Source organism: Pristiophorus japonicus, chromosome 11, assembly GCF_044704955.1.
Source record: "Pristiophorus japonicus isolate sPriJap1 chromosome 11, sPriJap1.hap1, whole genome shotgun sequence".
Taxonomy (NCBI): Eukaryota; Metazoa; Chordata; class Chondrichthyes; family Pristiophoridae; genus Pristiophorus; species Pristiophorus japonicus.
Window position 1 is genome coordinate 207,167,025 of NC_091987.1, and position 20,711 is coordinate 207,187,735.

The window sequence follows — 20,711 nt, forward strand, 5'->3', positions numbered from 1 at the left end:
CCCAAAGGAAACTTGATTTTGGTGAAGTTGCGGCTCATGATAATTTGAGGAGACTCCATTGCCTTGGGCTATGGTTGTGAAATTTTCACTTTAGATTATACCATCATTACAAAAAATGTGTCAGTACAAACATTTTCAACTTGTGTTGGACTAGACGTGACCGGTTTAGTCAAATTCAATAGCGAGAAGGATGTTATGTATTTCTATAGCACCTTTCACGACCTCAGGACATCCCAAAGTGCTTCACCGCCAATGAAGTACTTTTGAAGTGTTGTCACTATTGGAATGTAGAAAATGCAGCAGCCAATTTACACCAGCAAGCTCCCACAAATGGCAACAACTAGATAATCTGTTTAAGGGAATCGAGAACACTCGAGTCAAAGGCAGAGTCTCGATTTGAGGAGATCTTCGAAGTGCTCTTTCCAGCGAGTCCTGACTGCCTCGGTGTCCTTGATGAATGTTTCCCCGTTCTTGGCCAGCAGTGGGGTAGGGCCTTGGGTGTTTGGACCGTAGGTGGCCTTGACTGTGGTTCTTGTATTGGACTGTTCAGCCACATAAGGACTCATTTTTTTTTAGAGTGGAAGCAAGTCGTCCTTGATTCCGAGGGACTGCCTATGATGATGATGTTTGAGGGATAAATATTGGCCAGGCCACCGGAGAGAACCCTCTCCTTCGAAATAATGTGTTCAACGCTTTACATCCAACTGAGGGTAGACGGGGCCTCAGTTTAAGGTCTCATCCGAAAGACGGCACCTCCGACAATGCAGCACTCCCTCAGTACGGCACTCAGATTATGTGTGCCTTCTGACTCCGAGGCAAGAGGGTACGTGCTGAGCTGTTGGTGGCACCCTATAATGGGATTGGATATTGGACACGTGGAGTGGGGGGGGGAATTGCTGAGGGAGAAGTCGACTCGAAATCCATTCGTCACAGCACTCACTGCCTTTATTTATTTTTCTTCAGTTTGATGATCGTACTGCTGGATGGCACGTGAATGGAGCCGGATTCAGCCATAGTCACCAGCATGGTTTCGGGCTGCTTAACGCCTGGCGTCTGGTCAACGCTGCTAAGGTACATAGTTATGGCGCTAAAGTAACCTCCGGTAGATGGTCCCAAATGCGTTCAGGGAGGAGAAAAAGCAACAACAACAAAAACAACTTGTGTTTATATCATGCCTTTAACGTAGTAAACGTCCCAAGGCGCTTCACAGCAGTGTTATAAGACAAAACGGATAAATTTGACTCCGAGCCACATAAGAAGAAAGTAAGGCGGCTGATCAAAAGCTTGCTCAAAAAGGTAGGTTTTAAGGAGCAAAGAAAGGTAGCGAGGCAGGGAGTTCCAGAGCTTAGGGCCCAGGCAGCTGAAGGCACGGCCACCAATGGTTGAGCGACTATAATCAGGGATGCTCAAGAGGGCAGAATTTGAGGAGCGCAGACACAACTGTGGGGGGTGGGGGGGGGGGGGGAGGCTGGAAGAGTTTAGAGATAGAGAGGGGGAGTTTTGTGGGGCTGGGGGAGATTAGAGGTGGGGGGGGGACTTGTGGGGCTTGGGGAGATTGGAGATGGGGGGGGGGTGTTGTGGGGCTGGAGGAGATTAGAGATAGGGAGGTGGGGTTGTGAGGCTGGGGGAGTTTAGAGATAGAGAGGGGGAGTTTTGTGGGGCTGGGGGAGATTAGAGGTGGGGGGGGGTACTTGTGGGGCTTGGGGAGATTGGAGATGGGTGGGGGGTTGTGGGGCTGGGTGAGATTACACAGATGGGGGGGGCTGGGGGAGATTAGAGATAGAGAGGGGGGGTTGTGGGGCTGGGGGATATTACAGAGATATGGGGGGGGCGGCTGGGGGAGATTACAGAGCTAGAGCGAGGGGATTGTGGCGCTGGGGGAGATTACAAAGGTAGAAAGGGGCCAGATTTCCTGTTGTTGAACGTCATCCAGTGACTCCTGCTTGTCGTTTGCACATTCTGGATTTAATGGCTTTATCAGTGGTTAGTAGTTTTGCTTCCTCATGCTGCTGTGTTCAATGACGTCTCGGAGCCAGTTTCCTGACGATCTAACCAACACAAACTGTTCAAACAATGTTCCATTTTTTTACCAAAAAAAACAGAAATTCTGAATATGAGACTTCCTGTTTAAACATTGCAAATCGCAGGAACCTGAGAAAATGCCTCTAAAGGAATCTCCCAATCACTGCCTCTGTTCTAGGTTAAAGTTTGTTTGGAGTCCTGTGCACAGTTTTGGTCTCCTTATCTGAGGAAGGATATACTTGCCTTAGAGGCAGTTCGACAAAGTGTCACTAGATTGATCCCTGGGTTAAGTGGGTTGTAGTATGAGGAGAGATTGAGTAGATTGGGCCTATACTCTCTGGAGTTTAGAAGAATGAGAGGTGATCTCATTGATTGAATGGCGGTGCAGGCTCGAAGGGCCGAATGGCCTGCTCCTGCACCTATTTTCGATGTTTCTATGAAACATATAAGATTGTGAGGGGGATTGACAGGGTAGATGCTGAGAGGTTGTTTCCCCTGGCTGGAGAGTCTAGAACCAGGGGTCACAGTCTCAGAATAAGGGGTAAGCCTTTTAAGACGGAGATGAGGAAGAATTTCTTCACTCAAAGGGTTCTCTACCTTCAAGATGCTCCTTAAAACCTATCTCCTTGTCACGTGCCTTAATTTCTACTTATGGGGCTCGGTGTCAAATTTTTAATCTCATAATACTCCTGTGAAGCGCCTTGGGTCGTTTCATTACATTAAAGTTGCTATATAACTACACGTCGTTGTTGTTGTAAAGAGCTAGTGCCTGAAATTCTGGTCAGGCTCTGGGTGAAACTGGGGCAGGTTGTCCATGGGGGGAGGGGGGGCACTGGATATTAAGGTGGAGTATGGACAATTTATCACTATCTAAATTAAAAATTGTGTGTGTGTATGTGTGTATCCCTTTTACAGGATCAGTAGTATTTGGACTGAATTTCCCTCCCGGCAAATTTTGGAATATGCTTTCAGGATATTTTGTCTGTTTCTGCTATACGACCATACAGATATATGATAATCTGAACTGGTTATTTGAAAGGTGTGTGCATCTTCCATTCCAGGTCTGGGAGTCAGTGCCATTCCTCAGCTCTTATACCAGCCCTCTTGAGAAAGAGGCAAAGCTCATTCCCTTGCACCCCAACAAGCTGGAGATTACATGGAACGGTACGTATAGAATCTCCATGGTTAATGGGTAGTTTGAACGGTAAGAAATTGAGCACTGTGACTCTGACTCTGGTTAAGGCCCGATTAATTTCACCTTTATAATACCGCCTGCCTCCAGCTCTACCTCACCTGCACTGTCACTGGAACCCATGTCCATGCTTTTGTCTCCCCTAGGCTCGATTTTTTTTTTTTCGATGTTCTCCTTGTTGGCCTGCACTCCATAAACTCCAACTTCTTCCAAGCCCAACCGCCCATATTTTTTTAAATTCATTCCTGGGATGTGGGTGTCGCTGGCAAGGCTGGCAATTATTGCCCATCCCTAATTGCCCCATAGAAGGTGGTGATTAGGCTTGTCAGGCCCTTTCAGAGGGCAGTTAAGAGTCAACCAGATTGCTGTGGATCTGGAGTCACACATAGGCCCAGACTGGGTAAGGACGGCAGATTTCCTTCCCTAAAGGACACCAGTGAACCAGATGGGTTTTTACAGAAATCCAGTAGTTACATGGTCATCATTACTGATACTAGCTTTTTATTCCAGATTGATTTATTGAACTGAATTTAAATTCCCCAGCTGCCGTGGTGGGATTTGAACTCGTGTCTCCGGATCATTAGTCCAGGCCTCTGGATTACTCATAGAATCATAGAAATTTACAGCACATAAGGAGGCCATTTCGGCCCATCGTGTCTGCGCCGGCCGACAAAGAGCTATCTAGCCTAATCCCACTTTCCAGCTCTCGGTCCGTAGCCCTGTAGATTACGGCTCTTCAAGTGCACATCCAAGTACTTTTTAAATGTGGTGAGGGTTTCTGCCTCTTCCACCCTTTCAGGCAGAGAGTTCCAGACCCCCACCCCCCTCTGGGTAAAGAAATGTCCCCTCAAATCCCCTCTAAACCTCCTACCAATTAATTTAAATCTATGCCCCATGGTTGTTGATCCCTCTGCTAAGGGAAATAGGCCCTGCCTATCCACTCTATCCAGGCCCCCTCATAATTTTATACTAGATTACTAGTCCTGTAACTATGCTGCTGTACTCCTATCTTGTCGTACACTCGACCTCACATGCCCATGGCGATTATCTCTGCCAATCTGCACTTACTTCCAATCTACCCACGTCTCGCTCGCCACCTTTACATTGTGAATAACCGTGCATGCGCAGAAATTTAAAGGGACCGCGCATTAAAAGAAACAGTCCACGTAGAGCAAAGCGCAGCTCAGGGAACATCATCCCCGACCCATCTCTCAGACCGAAGGAGGTCAGTGGAGAAACTTGACGGCGGCAGGGCTGAATTTCGAAACTTCAACTCGTGTGCGTATAATGACCTCCTTTAGTAACATCATCCGATGTCTGGGAGCACTTCGAACAAATCCTTCCTGTTCCAGGCTGCATTCTTTGGATAACTATTGCTGACTAATTTATTTGGATGAAAGATTGTTTACAAGTATGAATTGTGGACGTTAGTCCATCATTCTGTCGTCACTGGGAGCAGCCATCAGCATTTTTGAAACAATTTCTAAGGAACGTTCGAAATTGAAGCACATGTTTTCAGTTTAACATCAGGCACTATTTAGCATCTCTGACATTCTCTTTGTCTGAATCTTTTAATATTTTCAAATGCACAGACTTCTAAACCCAGTAATTATCTTTACAAAGTGGATTTAACAAAAAGCAGATGGCATATCTCTCTCTCGTTCTGTCTGTGTGCGTCTCTCTCTCTCTCTCTCTCTCACACACAGACACGCTCATCATCTGATGCACTCTCTCTCCCACTCACTTTTCCTTTCTGACACACACTCTCTCCCACACACTCTTGCACACTCTCACATTCTGTGTGTGTATCTCTCTCTCCCACTCACCTCACTGTCTCTCGCTCACCCTCTGTTGATTTTAATCCCTCCCCCACCTGACGGGAATGGTGTGTGGGCCATGCAGTGTCAAACCTGCCAGACAAACTTGGCGGATGCAGCAGAGAGTAAAAGTCACATTTATTATTCAAGAGACCTTCTTGGGGTCCGGGAGGAGCAGGAGTGACATTGTTCCCGCTGGTGTTTGGTGGGAGGCCAATTTCAAATATTCAAATGAGGCCCGGCAGTTAAAATTGGCTTTGTTTCCTTAACTTCTGGGTGAGCCATGTGGTTCGGGCCTTCCACAGCAATCCTACCTTCCCATTAAAGTCTCCCTCACAGTCTCTCTCCCACACGCCAATCCCGCCCTCCCTCACAGTCTCTCTCCCACACGCCAATCCCGCCCTCCCTCATAGTCTCTCTCCCACACGCCAATCCCACCCTCCCATTACAGTCTCTCCCACACATTTTCTTTTTCTGACATTACAATTCCTTTTTCCTACATTACAACAGCGACTACATTTCAAAAGTACTTCATTGGCTGTAAATCGCTTTGGGACATCCTGAAGTTGTGAAAGGTGCTATATAAATGCAAGTCTTTTTTTCTTTTGACCCACACTCATTCACGCTTTCATACAGTCTCTTTGTGAGCGGGTACTCTCTCCATCTCTCTCTCTCTCTCTCTCTCTCTCTCTCTGACTCTTCCATCTCTCTCTCTCACTCGCATTCTCTCTCTCTCACTCGCATTCTCTCTCTCTCACTCGCATTCTCTCTCTCTCACTCGCATTCTCTCTCTCTCACTCGCATTCTCTCTCTCTCACTCGCATTCTCTCTCTCTCACTCGCATTCTCTCTCTCTCACTCGCATTCTCTCTCTCTCACTCGCATTCTCTCTCTCTCACTCGCATTCTCTCTCTCTCACTCGCATTCTCTCTCTCTCACTCGCATTCTCTCTCTCTCACTCGCATTCTCTCTCTCTCACTCGCATTCTCTCTCTCTCACTCGCATTCTCTCTCTCTCACTCGCATTCTCTCTCTCTCACTCGCATTCTCTCTCTCTCACTCGCATTCTCTCTCTGACTCACATTCTCACACTCACTCTCACAAATCGTATTCGATTAGCCTCTGAGAAATGTGTTATTCTTTGCAGTCATCCTTTTTCAGATTCAGTCTTTAATCTCTTTGCTGCAGAAGTGAGGAGATTTACTGTCGGTAATTACATGGACAATTGCCTAGCAATAAACTTTTAAATAGTTTATCTCTCGGTAAACTTGCAGTGGAGCTGTTGAAGGGCGTTTTTAATGTTTTTTCTCATTGTGTTTTAATTTGAATATGTATGTCTGGATTAATGTGCAAATTAGCTGCCTCACTTGTCCAGGGACTGCACTTCAAAAGTAACAAATTAGTTGTGAACACTTGGTGATGTTCTGAGGATATAATAAGGCCCCTAATAAATTCTAGTTCTTCGCTTTTCTGAAACAATTTTTATTTCCTCATAATCATGAAGGATTTTGATAGAGCGGATGGGCAGAACCTGCTTCCAGTGACAGGATGGTCGATAACCAGAGGACACAGATTTCAGATAATTGGTAAAACTATCCAGGGAGGAAATGAGGAGACTTTTTTATTTTACACAGCAAATTGTTCCGAATAAGAATGCGTTGCCTGAAAGGGTGATGGAAGCAAATTCAGCACAGGTTTGACCTTCCGAATCCGGTAACCTCTGAACCGAGGCCGAGGTTTTCGTATTTTTCCAGACTGCGGACGTCGCGAATCTGGAAACACCCGAGCCCAGGTTCGGGTATTTCCGGATTTCAGAACGTCGGAGGGGGGTGGGGGTGCTCGCCGAGGAGCTGTTCGTGTTGCCGGCCCCGTCGATTAGGTCGTCTGGCGGGGCCAAGCCGCCGAGGAAGTGTTCAGGCGAGCCCCGGCCGCCGAGGACCTGATCGGGCGGGGCCCCGCCGTGGAGGAGTTCCTTGTCTGGCCCGAGCTAGGTGGGCTCGGGGAGGGAGGGAGGGGGCCAGAGCGAGGTCGGGCCGCGCTAAGTCGGTGCGCCGAGGAGAGGGGGAGTCCGGATGTCGGAACATTTTCCGGTTTCCGGACAACCCCGCCACGGATCGGCCCGGATTCCGGAACATTCTGGATTCCGGAACTCCGGCTTTGGGAGGTCAAACCTGTAATAGCTTTTGGAAGGGAATTGATATATATTTGAAAAGGAGAAATTCACAGGGCTGTGGGGAAAGAGCAAGGGAGTGGGACTAGTTGGAAAGCTCTTTCAAAGGGCCGGCACAGGCACGACAGGCCAAATGGCCTCCTTCCCTGCTGTATAATTCTATAACCCTGGGTATTTTGTTAACCATCCTGAACGAAATAGCCAATTATCGTATTAAGTCGCTGAATAGCTGAGTGTAAGTGAAGCTTTTTCAAGGCAGCAAAACCGAATCACAATCAGAAAGTGAAGGCAGGTTTAAAAGAAGCTCTTCCACTCATACATAACTTTCACACGAAGTGAAGAAACCACTCGGAACGTGACCTACAGCGCTGTGTAGCGGCCAACCAGTTAAGCTCAAATATGGCTATATTCCCTGGAATTTAGATAGTTAAAGGGTGATTTGATCCAAGTTTTCAAGATATTAAGGGGAACAGATAGGGTAGATAGAGAGAAACTATTTCTGCTGGTTGGGGGCACAGTCTAATAATTAGAGCCAGACCTTTCAGGAGTGAAAATCGAAAACACTTCTACACACAAAGGTTGGTAGAAGTTCGGAACTCTGGCAATTAATGTTAGATCAATTATTAATTTCAAATCTGAGATTGATAGATTTTTGTTAACCAAAGCTATTAAGGGATATGGGCCAAAAGCAGGTCTGTGGAGTTAGGTTGCAGATCAGCCATGATCCCATTGGATGGTGGAACAGGCTCTCGGGGCTGAATGGCCTCCTACTGTTCCTATGTTCCAATGTTCCATTAATGATGAAAGGTTAGTTTTGTTGCAGTTTAAACTCTGCATTTCATGGTTGAAGTGATACAAGGTTGAATCTAGTCATTCCAGGGAGTTCGGAAGTCCCCAGACCTGCACGTAACCATATCTGCAAGCTTTGGCACCCTTTGCTGCCAGTGACACCTAGCTTCCACAGGCTCTGGGGAAGCCAGCACTTGCATCTCCTTTCGCACTGACGATCACAGCACGCACTGCCCAATTGCACCATACTGCTGCCTTTAACATAAGAACATAAGAAATAGGAGCAGGAGTAGACCACCTGGCCCCTCGAGCCTGCTCCGCCATTCAATAAGATCATGGCTCAGCTCCACTTCCCTGCCCGCTCCCCATAACCTTTCACTCCCCTATCACTCAAAAATCTGTCTATCTCCACCTTAACTATATTAATGACCCAGCCTCCACAGCTCTCTGGGGCAGCGAATTCCATAGATTTACAACCCTCAGAGAAGAAATTTCTCCTCATCTCAGGTTTAAATGAGCAGCCCCTTTTTCCAAGACTATGTCCCCTAGTTTTAGTTTCCCCTATGAGTGGAAATATCCTCTTTGCATCCACCTTGTCCAGCCCCCTCATAATCTTATACGTTTCGATAAGATCGCCTCTCATTCTTCTGAACTCCAATGAGTATAAGCCCAACCTACTCAACCTATCTTCATAAATCAACCCCTCATCTCCGGAATCAACCTTCTCTGAACAGCCTCCAATGCAAGTATATCCTTAAATACAGAGACCAAAACTGCACGCAGTACTCCAGGTGTGGTCTCACCAATACCCTGTACAGTTGTAGCAGGACTTCTCTGCTTTTATATTCTCTCCCCCTTGCAGTAAAGGCCACTGGACACATTTTTCCCAAAGGACACTGGCTCAACCATAGCCGCCAAGTAGCGAATGGGCCTTGGATTCCTGCTTCCACTATCTGCCACCACCACTCATCCCTTTCACCTGCACACTCTTCCTCGCATGTTACTGCCTTTGCATGCAGTGGGAAAGCAAATGGACATGCTAAACAATGCGTCGGCCACTGTTTGTTACATCTAGCGTGTCAGCTGTGGCTCAGTGAGCAGCACACTTGCCTCCGAGTCAGAAGCTTGTGGGTTCAAAACCCACTCCAGAGACTTGAGCACATAAATCTAGGCTGACACTCCAGTGCAGTGCTGAGGGAGTGCTGCACTGTCGGAGGTGTGCTGTCTTTCGGATGAGACGTTAAACCGAGGCCCAGTCTGCTCTCTCGGGTGGACGTAAAAAAATCCCATGGCACTATTTCAAAGAAGAGCAGGGGAGTTATATCCTGTGTACTGGCCAATATTTATCCCTCAATCAACATAACAAAAAAATGGATTATCTGGCCATTATCACGTTGCTGTTTGTGGGCGCTTGCTGTGCACAAATTGGCTGCTGTGTTTCCCACATTACAACAGTGACTACACTTGAAAAAGTACTTCACCGGCTGTAAAGCACTTTGAGACACCCAGTGGTCGTGAAAGGCGCAATATAAATGCAAGTATTTATTTTATTTGTGGGCAGCAATTTAGTTGAAAATGCAGTGCTATCTCTAATCTCCTTCAGCCCCCCCCCCCCCCCCCCCCGAGATGTCTGCGCTCTTCTAATTCTGTCCTCTTGAGCATCCCTGATTAGAATTGCTCAACCATCGGTGGCTGTGCCTTCTGTTGCCAAGCTCTGGAACTCCCTCCCTAAACCTCTCCGCCTCTACCTCTCTTTCCTCCTTTAAGACGTTCTTTAAAACATACCTCTTTGACCAAGCTTTTGGTCACTTGAGCTACTTATGTGGCTCGATGTTAAATTTTTATCTCGCCAGGCGAAGCGCCTTGGGATGTTTCACTACTTTAAAGGTGCTATATAAATGCAAGTTGTCTAAAATGAGTCTGGGGCATAAATCCTGAGGGTGATGGGAACTGGGTTGCTGCAGTTTGGCTGCAGCAGTCCTGGCAGCGGCCGGCAAAGCCATGCAACTGGTCCCCTCCCCCACCCCAGCTTGCGGAGGCAGGTAGGCGTGCTAAGGCCTGCAGGTATGGCTGGTGACATCATGTGTGAAAGGTGTGGCCTCCAGGATGTGTGCATTTGCTGGCGTTTGCAAACTGTGATTACATGAGAACCCAGCTGTACATTTCTTTGTGTTCACTATAAGCCCTTGGTCTTTAATGAAGTAGCAAAAACGTTAATTTGTGGCTTGATTGCTGCTGCAATCTGACAGTGGGTCTCGCTGCCAAGGTCTCTGGTGATTGTACACCGTTTTGGAAGATTCTGACTCATTTCTACGCGGGACAGCGAGCTTTAATGTAAAATTACTGCAGGAAATCCTAGGCTGCAATTATATTATTGCAGTCAAAGAAGGAACCAATATGGATAGGCCCTGATGTCATCAATACTGGGTGGTCTGGTTTCAATTTCTAGCATAAAGTGGCATCTTGTTCACTGTCGCATAGAAAGGTTGGAGATCCCAATGGTAAATGAGTTGTGTGGCGGGAGGCTTGAGTCCTTCAAATCAGGAAGGTCCCTGAATGAATCCGTCTTACTCGGACGTGTTCGAGTTGGCCTCTGCTTCCCTGGTCTAAGGAAGCAGAAAGAGCCGCTCCTTTTGATTATATTCCAATGTTCACGGTGTTGGGGGGGGGGGGGGGTCCAGGTGTGTGTGGGGGGTCCAGGTGTGTGAGGGCGGTCCAGGTGTGGGGGGCCAGGTGGGAACACGTTCAGGCTCTCCCCGGAAGATTGGCCGCAAGACTGAGATTCCAGACGGCTGGTGGACATGTACCCAGCTCAGGCTTCTGCCTCCAGAAGAGAAAGAAAAGAAAGACTTGCATTTATATAGCACCTTTTATGACCACCGGACATCTCTTGACATCTCTTGACATCCCTTGACATCCCTTGACAGCCCTTGACAGCGCTTTACAGCGCTTTACAGCTAATGAAGTACTTTTGGAGTGTAGTCACTGTTGTAATGTGGGAAATGTGGCAGCCAATTAGCACGCAGCAAGCTTTCACAAACAGCAATGTGATGATGACCAGGTAATCTGTTTTTGTGATGTTGATTGAGGGATAAATATTGGCCAGGACACCAGGGATAACTCCCCTGTTGTTCTTCAAAATAGTGCCATGGGATCTTTTACGTCCACCTGAGAGCAGACGGGGCCTCGGTTTAACGTCTGATCCGAAAGACGGCACCTCCGACAGTGCAGCACTCCCTGGAGTGTCAGCCTAGATTTTTGTGCTCAAGTCCCTGGAGTGGGACTTGAACCCACAACTTTCTGGCTCAGAGGCAAGAGAGCTACCCACTGAGCCACTGGCTGAGGAGGAGGAAGAGAGAAGACAAAATAAGTCATTTTTTGGGGGGGTCTCCGTCGATCTTCAGCTACGCGCACCGCAGGGATAATCTGGGATAACTCTGAAGCTAACTTTCCCCAGGAAGCTCCTGCAAGGGTCTCTTGGGTATCTGAGTGGTGAATCTTCCACACACAACTTCTGCTTCTCCCCATTCCTGTCGTCCTTTCTGTTTTGCCTTTAGGCCCTTTCATTTCATCTGAAAAATGTTTGGCAGTAAGAGTATAAAGGATCCAGCACCGCTTGGAATCATCCCATCTGTTTGTCCATTAACCCTCCGTGTGCTGACTATATTTTTTTTGATCACTTGATCACTTGATCAGCTCCGCTGGGCAGGCCACATAGTTCGCATGCCAGACATGAGACTGTCAAAGCAAGCACTCTACTCGGAACTCCTTCACGGCAAGCGAGCCAAAGGTGGACAGAGGGAACGTTACAAAGACACCCTCAAAGCCTCCCTGATAAAATGCAACATCCCCACTGACACCTGGGAGTCCCTGGCCAAAAACCGCCCTGAGTGGAGGAAGTGCATCCGGGAGGGCGCTGAGCACCTCGAGTCTCGTCGCTGAGAGCATGCAGAAATCAAGCGCAGACAGCGGAAGGAGCGTGCGGCAAACCAGTCCCACCCACCCTTTCCCTCAACGACTGCCTGTCCCACCTGTGACAGGGACTGTGGCTCTCGTATTGGACTGTTCAGCCACCTAAGGACTCATTTTAAGAGTGGAAGCAAGTCTTCCTCGATTCTGAGGGATTGTCTATGATGATATATTTTTTTTAACGTGCAGTAGAAATGGCTGGCTGAGCAAAGAAAATTCCGCCTACTGTCATTGGGACTCTCCTGTCAAAGTGGTGCGGTAATTTTATGGTTACTGTACGGAACCAGCAACACGGGTGTCAAGAGTTTAAATCCTCCCATTGTGAAATTAATTTCAGTAAATCTAATGATTTGTTGCTGAGCCCCAGGAAATGACCATGAAAACCCTCCCTGATGTTCATAAAAACCCATCTGGTTCACTAATGTCCTTTAGGGCAGGTGCCCTGCCACCATTACATGTGACTCCAGTCCAACACTAAATTAGCTCAATGCTCTCGGGGCATCTAAAGATGGTCACTTCAAGCAGATTGAAAGAAGAAAGACTTGCTTTTATATAGCGCCTTTCACGACCACCAGACGTCCCAAAGTGCTTTACAGTCAATGAAGTACCTTTTGGAGTGCAGTCACGGTGGGAAATGTGGCAGCCAATTTGCGCACAGCAAGCTCCCACAAATGGCAATTTCACAACTACCAGATAATCTGTTTTCTTATGTTGATTGAGGAATAAATATTGGCCCAGGACACCGGGGATAAATCCACTACTCCTCTTCAAAAGAGTGCCAGGGGATCTTTTGCGTCCAACTGAAAGAGCAGACAGGGTCACGGGTTAACGTCTCATCCGAAAGACGGCACCTCTGACAGTGCAGCATTCACTCAGCACTGCACTGGAGTGTAAGCCTAGATTTATGTGCTCAAGTCCCTGGAGTGGGACTTGAACCCACAACCTTCTGACTCAGAGGCCAGTGTGCTACCTACTGAGCCACAGCTGACCGTGATTGAAGCCCATGCAGGATATAAAGGAGAAAAAGATAAATATTGCAGGACTGATTCCAAAATCCAGCTTGCACTCTCTCTCTCTCTCTCTCTCTCTCTCTCTCTCGCTCTCTCTCTCTCGGTTTAGTATATTTTGCTCATATCTCCAAACTAAACATCCCAAGCACAAATGAAAAAAATCACCTCTCACTCCTTGCATCTAGATTTTACATATTCCCATTCTACATAGAATAATGTTGGGCTAATTTAACATTTGTTGAAGATGGATTTACAACAAGGTTTTTCCGGGAATTTGTCTTATCGGAATTGTGTGGGTGGGGGAATTTCCATTTTGTCTCTGACGTTAGAGGCAGACTTGATTTTAAACTCCGTTTCCTGGCTCTGGGGGAAACTATACTTCTGCCTTCTCTTCGTACTTTCCATGGCTGTGGGCTGGAGCAGGTCATTCTGTTGAAGTGCAGGAACCAATCCAAATTGTTGCTTTTCCGTTTACAGCTTCAAGCGAATTGAACGATCTAGCGGAGATGAAGATTAATGTTGCAGGGCTGTTTCCATAAATCCAGCTTTCTTGAGTTTAGTATACTTGCTTGTCTCAGAACTAAACATACAGTTATCGTCACCTCCACTTTAGCTTTCTCTGTGTATCTATCTCTCTTGAAAGGAAGGACTCCTGCTGGGGTACAGAAGGCTCAGTGGGTAGCATTCTCAGTCAGAGTGTTGAGGGTTCAAGTCCCACCCCAGAGACTTGAGCACAAAAATCCAGGCTGACACTCCAGTGCCATACTGAGGGAGTGCTGCACTGTCGGAGGTGCCGTCTTTTGGATGAGGCGTTAATCCGAGTCCTTGTTTGTTCTCTCCGGTGCATGTAAAAGATCCCATGGCACTATTTTGAAGAGCAGGGGAGTTATCCCAGGTGTCCTGGCGTATATTTATCCCTCATTACTAAAACAGATTTTCTGGTCATTATCTGTTTGTGGGAGCTTGCTGTGTGCAAATTGGCTGCCGCTTTATACATTATAACAGTGACTATACTTCAAAAGTACTTCATTGACTGCAAAACACTTTGGGACGTCCTAAGGTCATGAAAGTCGCTATATAAATGCAAGTCTTTACAATTCCATGTGACCCATTATTCAGCTGTCTGGCTGTTCTTGATGTGTGAACCCTGACAGTACATGTTCAAGGGCAATCACGCTGGGCGAGGGCCTCGGTCATATTCCCATCATCATTCCCACGTCATCAGGACCCAGGTCACCATTTGGAGCGTGGGCAGGAGCATCGGCGGGGCCCTGTTACAGGAGAGGAGCGGGAAGGTCGTGGCGGACTTGTGACGCGTGATCGGGGCGGAGGAGCGATGAGGGATCGTGGCTGAGATTTGGTGGGTGATTGGGGCAGAGGAGCGATGAGGGATCGTTGCTGAGATTTGGTGGGTGATAGTGGCGGAGGTTCGGCGAATGTTTGGTGCGGAGGTGCGGCGAGTGTTTTTGTGGCGGAGGAGAGGTGAGGGATCGTGGCGGAGATGCGGTGAATGAGGGTTATGGGGCTCAGAAGAGCCCAGAGGCAGCACGGGCCCAGCCCACACTGCGATATGTGCGCGTACTAGGTCCGTGCAGCAGAGCAGGACTCCAGTCGTCCTGGTTAACCCTTGCCACTAGATGAAGGCCGAGCTCTGTCGAGCCCGTGTGGTGGAACAGTCACCACACGCTAAAAAAATTCATGCATGGGCATCTTCCACAATTGGAGTTCAGGGACTGGAACATCGGGTCCTCCATTGGTACATCTGTGAACCCGTGGAAGCAAGTCATCCTCGTTCGACGGACCGCCTATGATAGTTCCCATCTGACATCTAGACATGAACGTTCCAGGGATTAGTGATCAGGGAAACTGACCATTCCCTTCTGTTCCTTTCTCCTTCACTGGGCAGACTGAGGCCAGTTGTCATCCCCCATTGCTGCAGCAGGACAGTAGAATCCTGTTGTAGAGACGATGCTGTCCTTGGGAACTCCGTCACCTCTTCTTCCTTGCAGTTCTGAATCGAACTGGACTGGGTTTGAAGGACGGCGGCCAATTTCGAGAGGCGGGCGGAACTCGGTGAAAATTTCTTTGCCACAGAAAATTTCCTGGAATTTTCCCATCTGAACTGACCCAGGAATTTTCCCATTCTGAACTGACCCAGGAATTAAACCTGAGATTTTCCATGTCTCTGCAACTTGGCACCACATCACAAGGAGGATTTAATCTTCTAATCTTCCAAATATTCCTGTGTCACTTCCAAATTGACCTTGAGGTCAGTTTTGGTAAAGTTAAATAAATCATTTTTTTGTCAAGGTTCTGGAAAAAACACAGGCATTTTGCAAAATTCTTTTATATATTTTTTTCTAATTCTTCCCCCTTTTGGAATATATTTTTTAAGTCGCTGTTGCGACTGGCATCTCTCGGCTTCCATCCACCAACGATGTCTCCGCAAGATCCTGCAAATCTCCTGGATGGACAGGCGCACAAACGTTGGCGTCCTCGACCAGGCCAACATCCCAGCATCAAAGCACTGACCACACTTGCCCAGCTCCATTGGCCGAGCCACATTGTTCACATGCCCTGACACAAGACTCCCAAAGCAAGCGCTCTACTCGGAGCTCCTACACGACAAGCGAGCCCCAGATGGGCAGAGGAAACGTTTCAAGGACACCCTCGAAGCCTCCTTGATAAAGCGCAACATCCCCACCGACACCTGTGAGTCCCTGGCCAAAGACTGCCCTAAGTGGAGCGAGAGCATCCGGCAGGGCGCTGAGCACCTCGAGTCTCGTCGCCGAGAGCGTGCAGAAAACAAGCGCGGGCAGCGGAAAGAGCGTGCGGCAAACCAGTCCCACCCACCCCTTTCCATCAGCCGTTGTCTGTCCCACCTGTGACAGAGACTGTAATTCCCATATTGGACTCTTCAGTCACCTGAGAACTCACTTTTAGAGTGGGAGCAAGTCTTCCTCGATTCCGAGGGACTGCCTGTGAGGCTGATGCACAGGATCACAATTTACTACTTGCCCATCATCACATTGTCCCTGGCCAACAGGAGGCCGTCCTTGTGCTGCCTGACCCACCATGCAGCGAGCGCTGGCCTGCCGATAACCCGGAGAAGTTTGGTCAATTAGGGCAGTTGAGTGTCAGCGATGGTGGAGCCCGGCATTTGAACAAGGGACCTCCGGCAAGGAGTCCTGTGTTCTACAACATCAGCCGCCTCTCTTCAATAGCTGGAAAGCAATGATGGACTCGCATTTATATTGTGTATTTCACCTACTTGGGACATCCCAAAGAGCCGACAGTCGAAAAATTACTTTTAAAATGAAGTCACTGCTGTTTTGCAGGCAAACTGCAGCAGCCAATTGGCGCACAGCAAGCTCCCGCAAACAGGGGTAAGCTAAACCAACAGTTAATCTGTTTTTGGAGCTGTTGATTGAAGGGCACGTTTTTGCTGGGACATTGGGAGAACTCCTTGTTCTTCAAATATTGCCGAGGGATCTCGTCTGACAGATGACATACAGCACTTGGGGGGGAGGGGGGGGAAACATTCACCAACAAAAAGATTAGTGAATATTTTGTTGTTTTGTACTCCTCACTTTGGGCTGGAATTTCCTGTGGCTTAACGCCCGCGTTCTGGACAATATCGGCCACTGTGGGCGGTAACCAGGTTTGCGAAAATTTCCTTACCTGAGTTACGCCGGCGGTTTCAAGGTAGCGCTGCCGTGCACCGTCCTCTGATCGCCCGGGCGCAATATTTGGCTGAGCAGTGACCCGTAGGTAAGTTTTTTAAAAAACGCCCACGCGGACCAGCGGAGCCGGGCGCTAGCTGAGTAGCTCTTCAATAAAAAGGTTAGTGATTGTTTTTTTTTTTTACTAATTATTTTTAGAATGTGTTGTGGTGGTTTACTTTTAAAGTGTCTTGGGAATGTTTTTTTGATTTTTTTTTTTAGTTTTTTGAAAAATTATTTTTATTGTTTTTCTGGTGTTAGGCCCAACTCGCAGCCTGAGGGTAAATTTTTATTGATTTTTAAATTTTTGGCCCATTTTGTTGACGAGCCACCCATTCGACCCCAAATTGCACTTTTTCGCCCAGAATGGGGGAGCAAGGCTCATATTTTTCGCCCGGTGGATTTTTTAATTTTTTGGCGGGGAATTTTTTGCTGGCGATTATCTTCCCCGTCTTCGCGGTTTTTTGGGGCGGCGATCGGGCGCTGGCGGGCTGATAGAAAATTCTAGCCCGATATTTTTTAACTTTCCAGTTTGTAGTTAATGTCTCAACATGTGTTAAACTAATTGTGCCAGGACCTGGTTTCACAATCAAAAGGAGCAGTGACTATATTCAGACTGCAATGCATTTTGAGTTGTGACTTGCCAAATCCTAACTCTACAGGAAAGAGTTGTTGGCACGACTGGACTGGTAATTGGCTTCAGAAGATCATGGGCTTCACAACCAGATGCTTCTGTGTTTAAGACAAAGAACCCAGTCATTGCCTGTGAATCTGCCAGCCAGGAGCACCGGCCCGAGGATTGGAACAGGGCTTAACCAACCAATGCCGTAAATACGCTGAGGCCTAGTGCTGTAGGGAGCCTGATGAAGAGGGCTGTGGAGGCTCAGTCGTTGACTGTATTCGAGGCAGAGATCGATAGATTTTTGGACACGAGGCGTGAAGTTGGAGTTGAGATAGAAGATCAGCCATGATCTTATTGAATGGCGAAGCAGGCTCGATGGGCCAAAAGGCCTACTCCTGCTGCTGTTTCTTATGTTCTTATGTGTATGTTCTTGGTGTGACTGACAAGGAATTTTAAACTCCCAAAAAGTCTGAATTTTGCCACACTGCCGCACAATTTCTCTACACTCACACCGAAGGCAGTTATTTTCCGCATTGGTACTTTTTAATGTGTTATGGTTGGGTGGACGGTAGGGATCCAATTAGCTGTAATCTGGTAGCCTTGCCTTGAGGACAAAAACCTAGGCTGACACTCCAGGGCCGTACTGAGGGAGTGCTGCACTGTCGGAGGTGTGCCGTCTTTCAGATGAGACGTTAAACCGAGACCCCCGTCTGCTCTCTCTCGTGTGGATGTAAAAGGTCCCATGGCACTATTTCGAAGAAGAGCAAGGGAGTTATCCCCGGTGTCCTGGCCAATATTTCTTCATCATCATTATCATCATCATAGGCAGTCCCTCAGAATCGAGGAAGACTTGCTTCCACTCTTAAAATGAGTCCTGAGGTGGCTGAAACAGTCCAATACGAGAACTACAGTCCCTGTCACAGGTGGAACAGATAGTCGTTGAGAGAAAGAGTGGGTGGGGAGTCTGGTTTGCCGCACGCTGCCTGCGCTTGATTTCTGCATGCTCTCGGCGATGAGACTCGAGGTGCTCAGCGCCCTCCCGGATGCACTTCCTCTACTTAGGGTGGTCTTGGGACTCCCAGGTGTCAGTGGGGATGTTGCACTTTATCAGGGAGGCTTTGAGGGTGTTCTTGTAACATTTCCTCTGCCCACTTGTGGCTCGTTTGCTGTGAAGGAGTTCCAAGTAGAGCGCTTGCTTTGGGAGTCTCTTGTCTGGCATGCGAACTATGTGGCCCGCCCAGCGGAGCTAATCAAGTGATCAAAAAAATATATAGTCAGCACACGGAGGGTAAATGGACAAACAGATGGGATGATTCCAAGCGGTGCTGGATCCTTTATATTTATCCCTCAATCAACATCACCAAAGCCGGATTATTTGGTCATTATCACATTGCCGTTTGTGGCAGCTTGCTGTGCGCAAATGGGCTGCGACGTTTTCCTTTGGTGGCAGGGGAGGAAATTCTGCTGGTGAAGCGATCCCGGAGAGAGCTGCTGTGGGGACCATCGTACCCGGGGCGAGGGCATCATGACCAAACCCAGCCCCGTACTTGCCTGACGCCCCCGCACGGCACTTGATCGCAGGTGTCACTGGCTGGTGATGCGGAGAGCTTGAGCTCCCATGTTCTCTGTCGTCATTCCTTTGAGCGGGAAGGCAGCATGCCAGCTTGATGGTGACTATCGCCAGGCCAATGATGTCATGCGTGTCCAGTGGTTTTTACCATCTTAACATTATTTATCACTTTTGGCTTCGAAGCGGCTGAAAGTGACGTTTCCACGAAAGATTTATCTCCGAGGAAATGTGATGCAAACACTAAAGTAAACAAGCAGCAGCTCCAGTACTGATGCTGGTCCACAGCCAGGTTACTCTCTGCTTCTTGACCATTTAAGGCAATGTTACTGCTGCAAACACACAAATATCAGTGAAATGTGGACGTGGGTTCTATCTGTCGGCTGGCCGGCAGAGAGCACGTCAAACCTGCCTTGTCGGATTCCTTTCCAATATGCTTGGCAGTAGGTTGCCAACTTATTGTTTTATCAGGAATATAAAGAAGCTAAGAACTGCTTTTTAAAAAAAAACTGTGCTTCACCTCACTGCATAATAATGAAAGGACAAATAAAATGGCAGGCGGGCTCGGAAGAGCAAAGTCTCGTTTCCCTTCGATTCAGCACAGGCTGTTTGTTTTGGCTGCCATCAAGCCTCTCTTGTTTCTTCAGCCGCTGCTGCTTTACTTCACTTTTTTGTGATTTTTCCAGAGCTTCTTTCCTGAATTTCTTTTCTTTTCTATATGCCTCCCTTGAAGGCACCGAGACGGGGGCAGATTAACCATGGGGCAGATTAACCACGGGGTGGTTTAACCATGGGGCTGCAGCCCCAGGGCCCACCAAATAAATGTAGAAAAAAAATATAAGGCCTCCCAAATAGGCTGAATATAATAGACAATAAGAGAAGATAAACAAGATCGAGGAAAATAGATTCACTTCTTTATACCGATATACAGAAGTACCTAAATACACTAATGTACCAATGTACAGAAGTACCTAAATATACTAATGTACCGATATACAGAAGTACCTAAATACACTAATGTACCGACATACAGAAGTACCTATATACACTAATGTACCGATATACAGAAGTACCTAAATACACTAATGTACCGATATATAGAACAGAATATATCTAATGAACTGGCATCAACAACTCTCTGCGGTAGAGAATTCCACAGGTTAACAACTCTCTGAGTGAAGAAGTTTCTCCTCATCTCGGTCCTAAATGGCTTACCCCTTATCCTTAGACTGTGACCCCTGGTTCTGGACTCCCCCAACATCGGGAACATTCTTCCTGCATCTAACCTGTCCAATCCCGTCAGAATTTTATATGTTTCTATGAGATCCCCTCTCATTCTTCTAGACTCCAGTGAATATAAGCCCAGTCGATCCAGTCTCTCCTCATATGTCAGTCCTGCCATCCCGGGCATCAGTCTGGTGAACCTTTGCTGCACTCCCTCAATAGCAAGAACGTCCTTCCTCAGATTAGGAAACGCGGCAACCAATTTACACACAGCAATCTCCCACAAATAGCAATGTTATAATAACCAGATAATCTATTTTGTTATGTTGATTGAGGGATAAATATTGGCACAGCTGAGATAGGGAAACGTTATCTGGGGGGATTGTGAGTGCGATAGACTACTTCATAGTGCAGTGCCAAGTAAGTTCCTCCCTCTGGACACACTCTCACTATGTAGGAAGTGAAATTGAAAACTGTGACCCATGCACTTTGGTGCAGCCACACTTGCAATGGTAAGCCCCAAATCATATCAACAGCTTAATAGGCATTGCAGCAACAGTTAAAACACGAAATTACCAATTTCGTAATTGCATAAAGCAATAGACTTGT

At 47.5% G+C, this 20,711-nt stretch overlaps 1 protein-coding gene across 1 annotated transcript in view; it reads left to right on the forward strand.

Moving 5' to 3' along the window:
- Window positions 1–20,711, forward strand: part of LOC139275662 (proprotein convertase subtilisin/kexin type 7-like) — a 233,456-nt gene that overhangs the window by 210,000 nt on the left and 2,745 nt on the right. Inside the window, exons 11-12 of the mRNA XM_070892830.1 lie at window positions 964–1,071; window positions 3,084–3,186. Coding sequence (XP_070748931.1) covers window positions 964–1,071; window positions 3,084–3,186 — 211 coding nt within the window. The remainder of the gene's footprint in view (window positions 1–963; window positions 1,072–3,083; window positions 3,187–20,711) is intronic.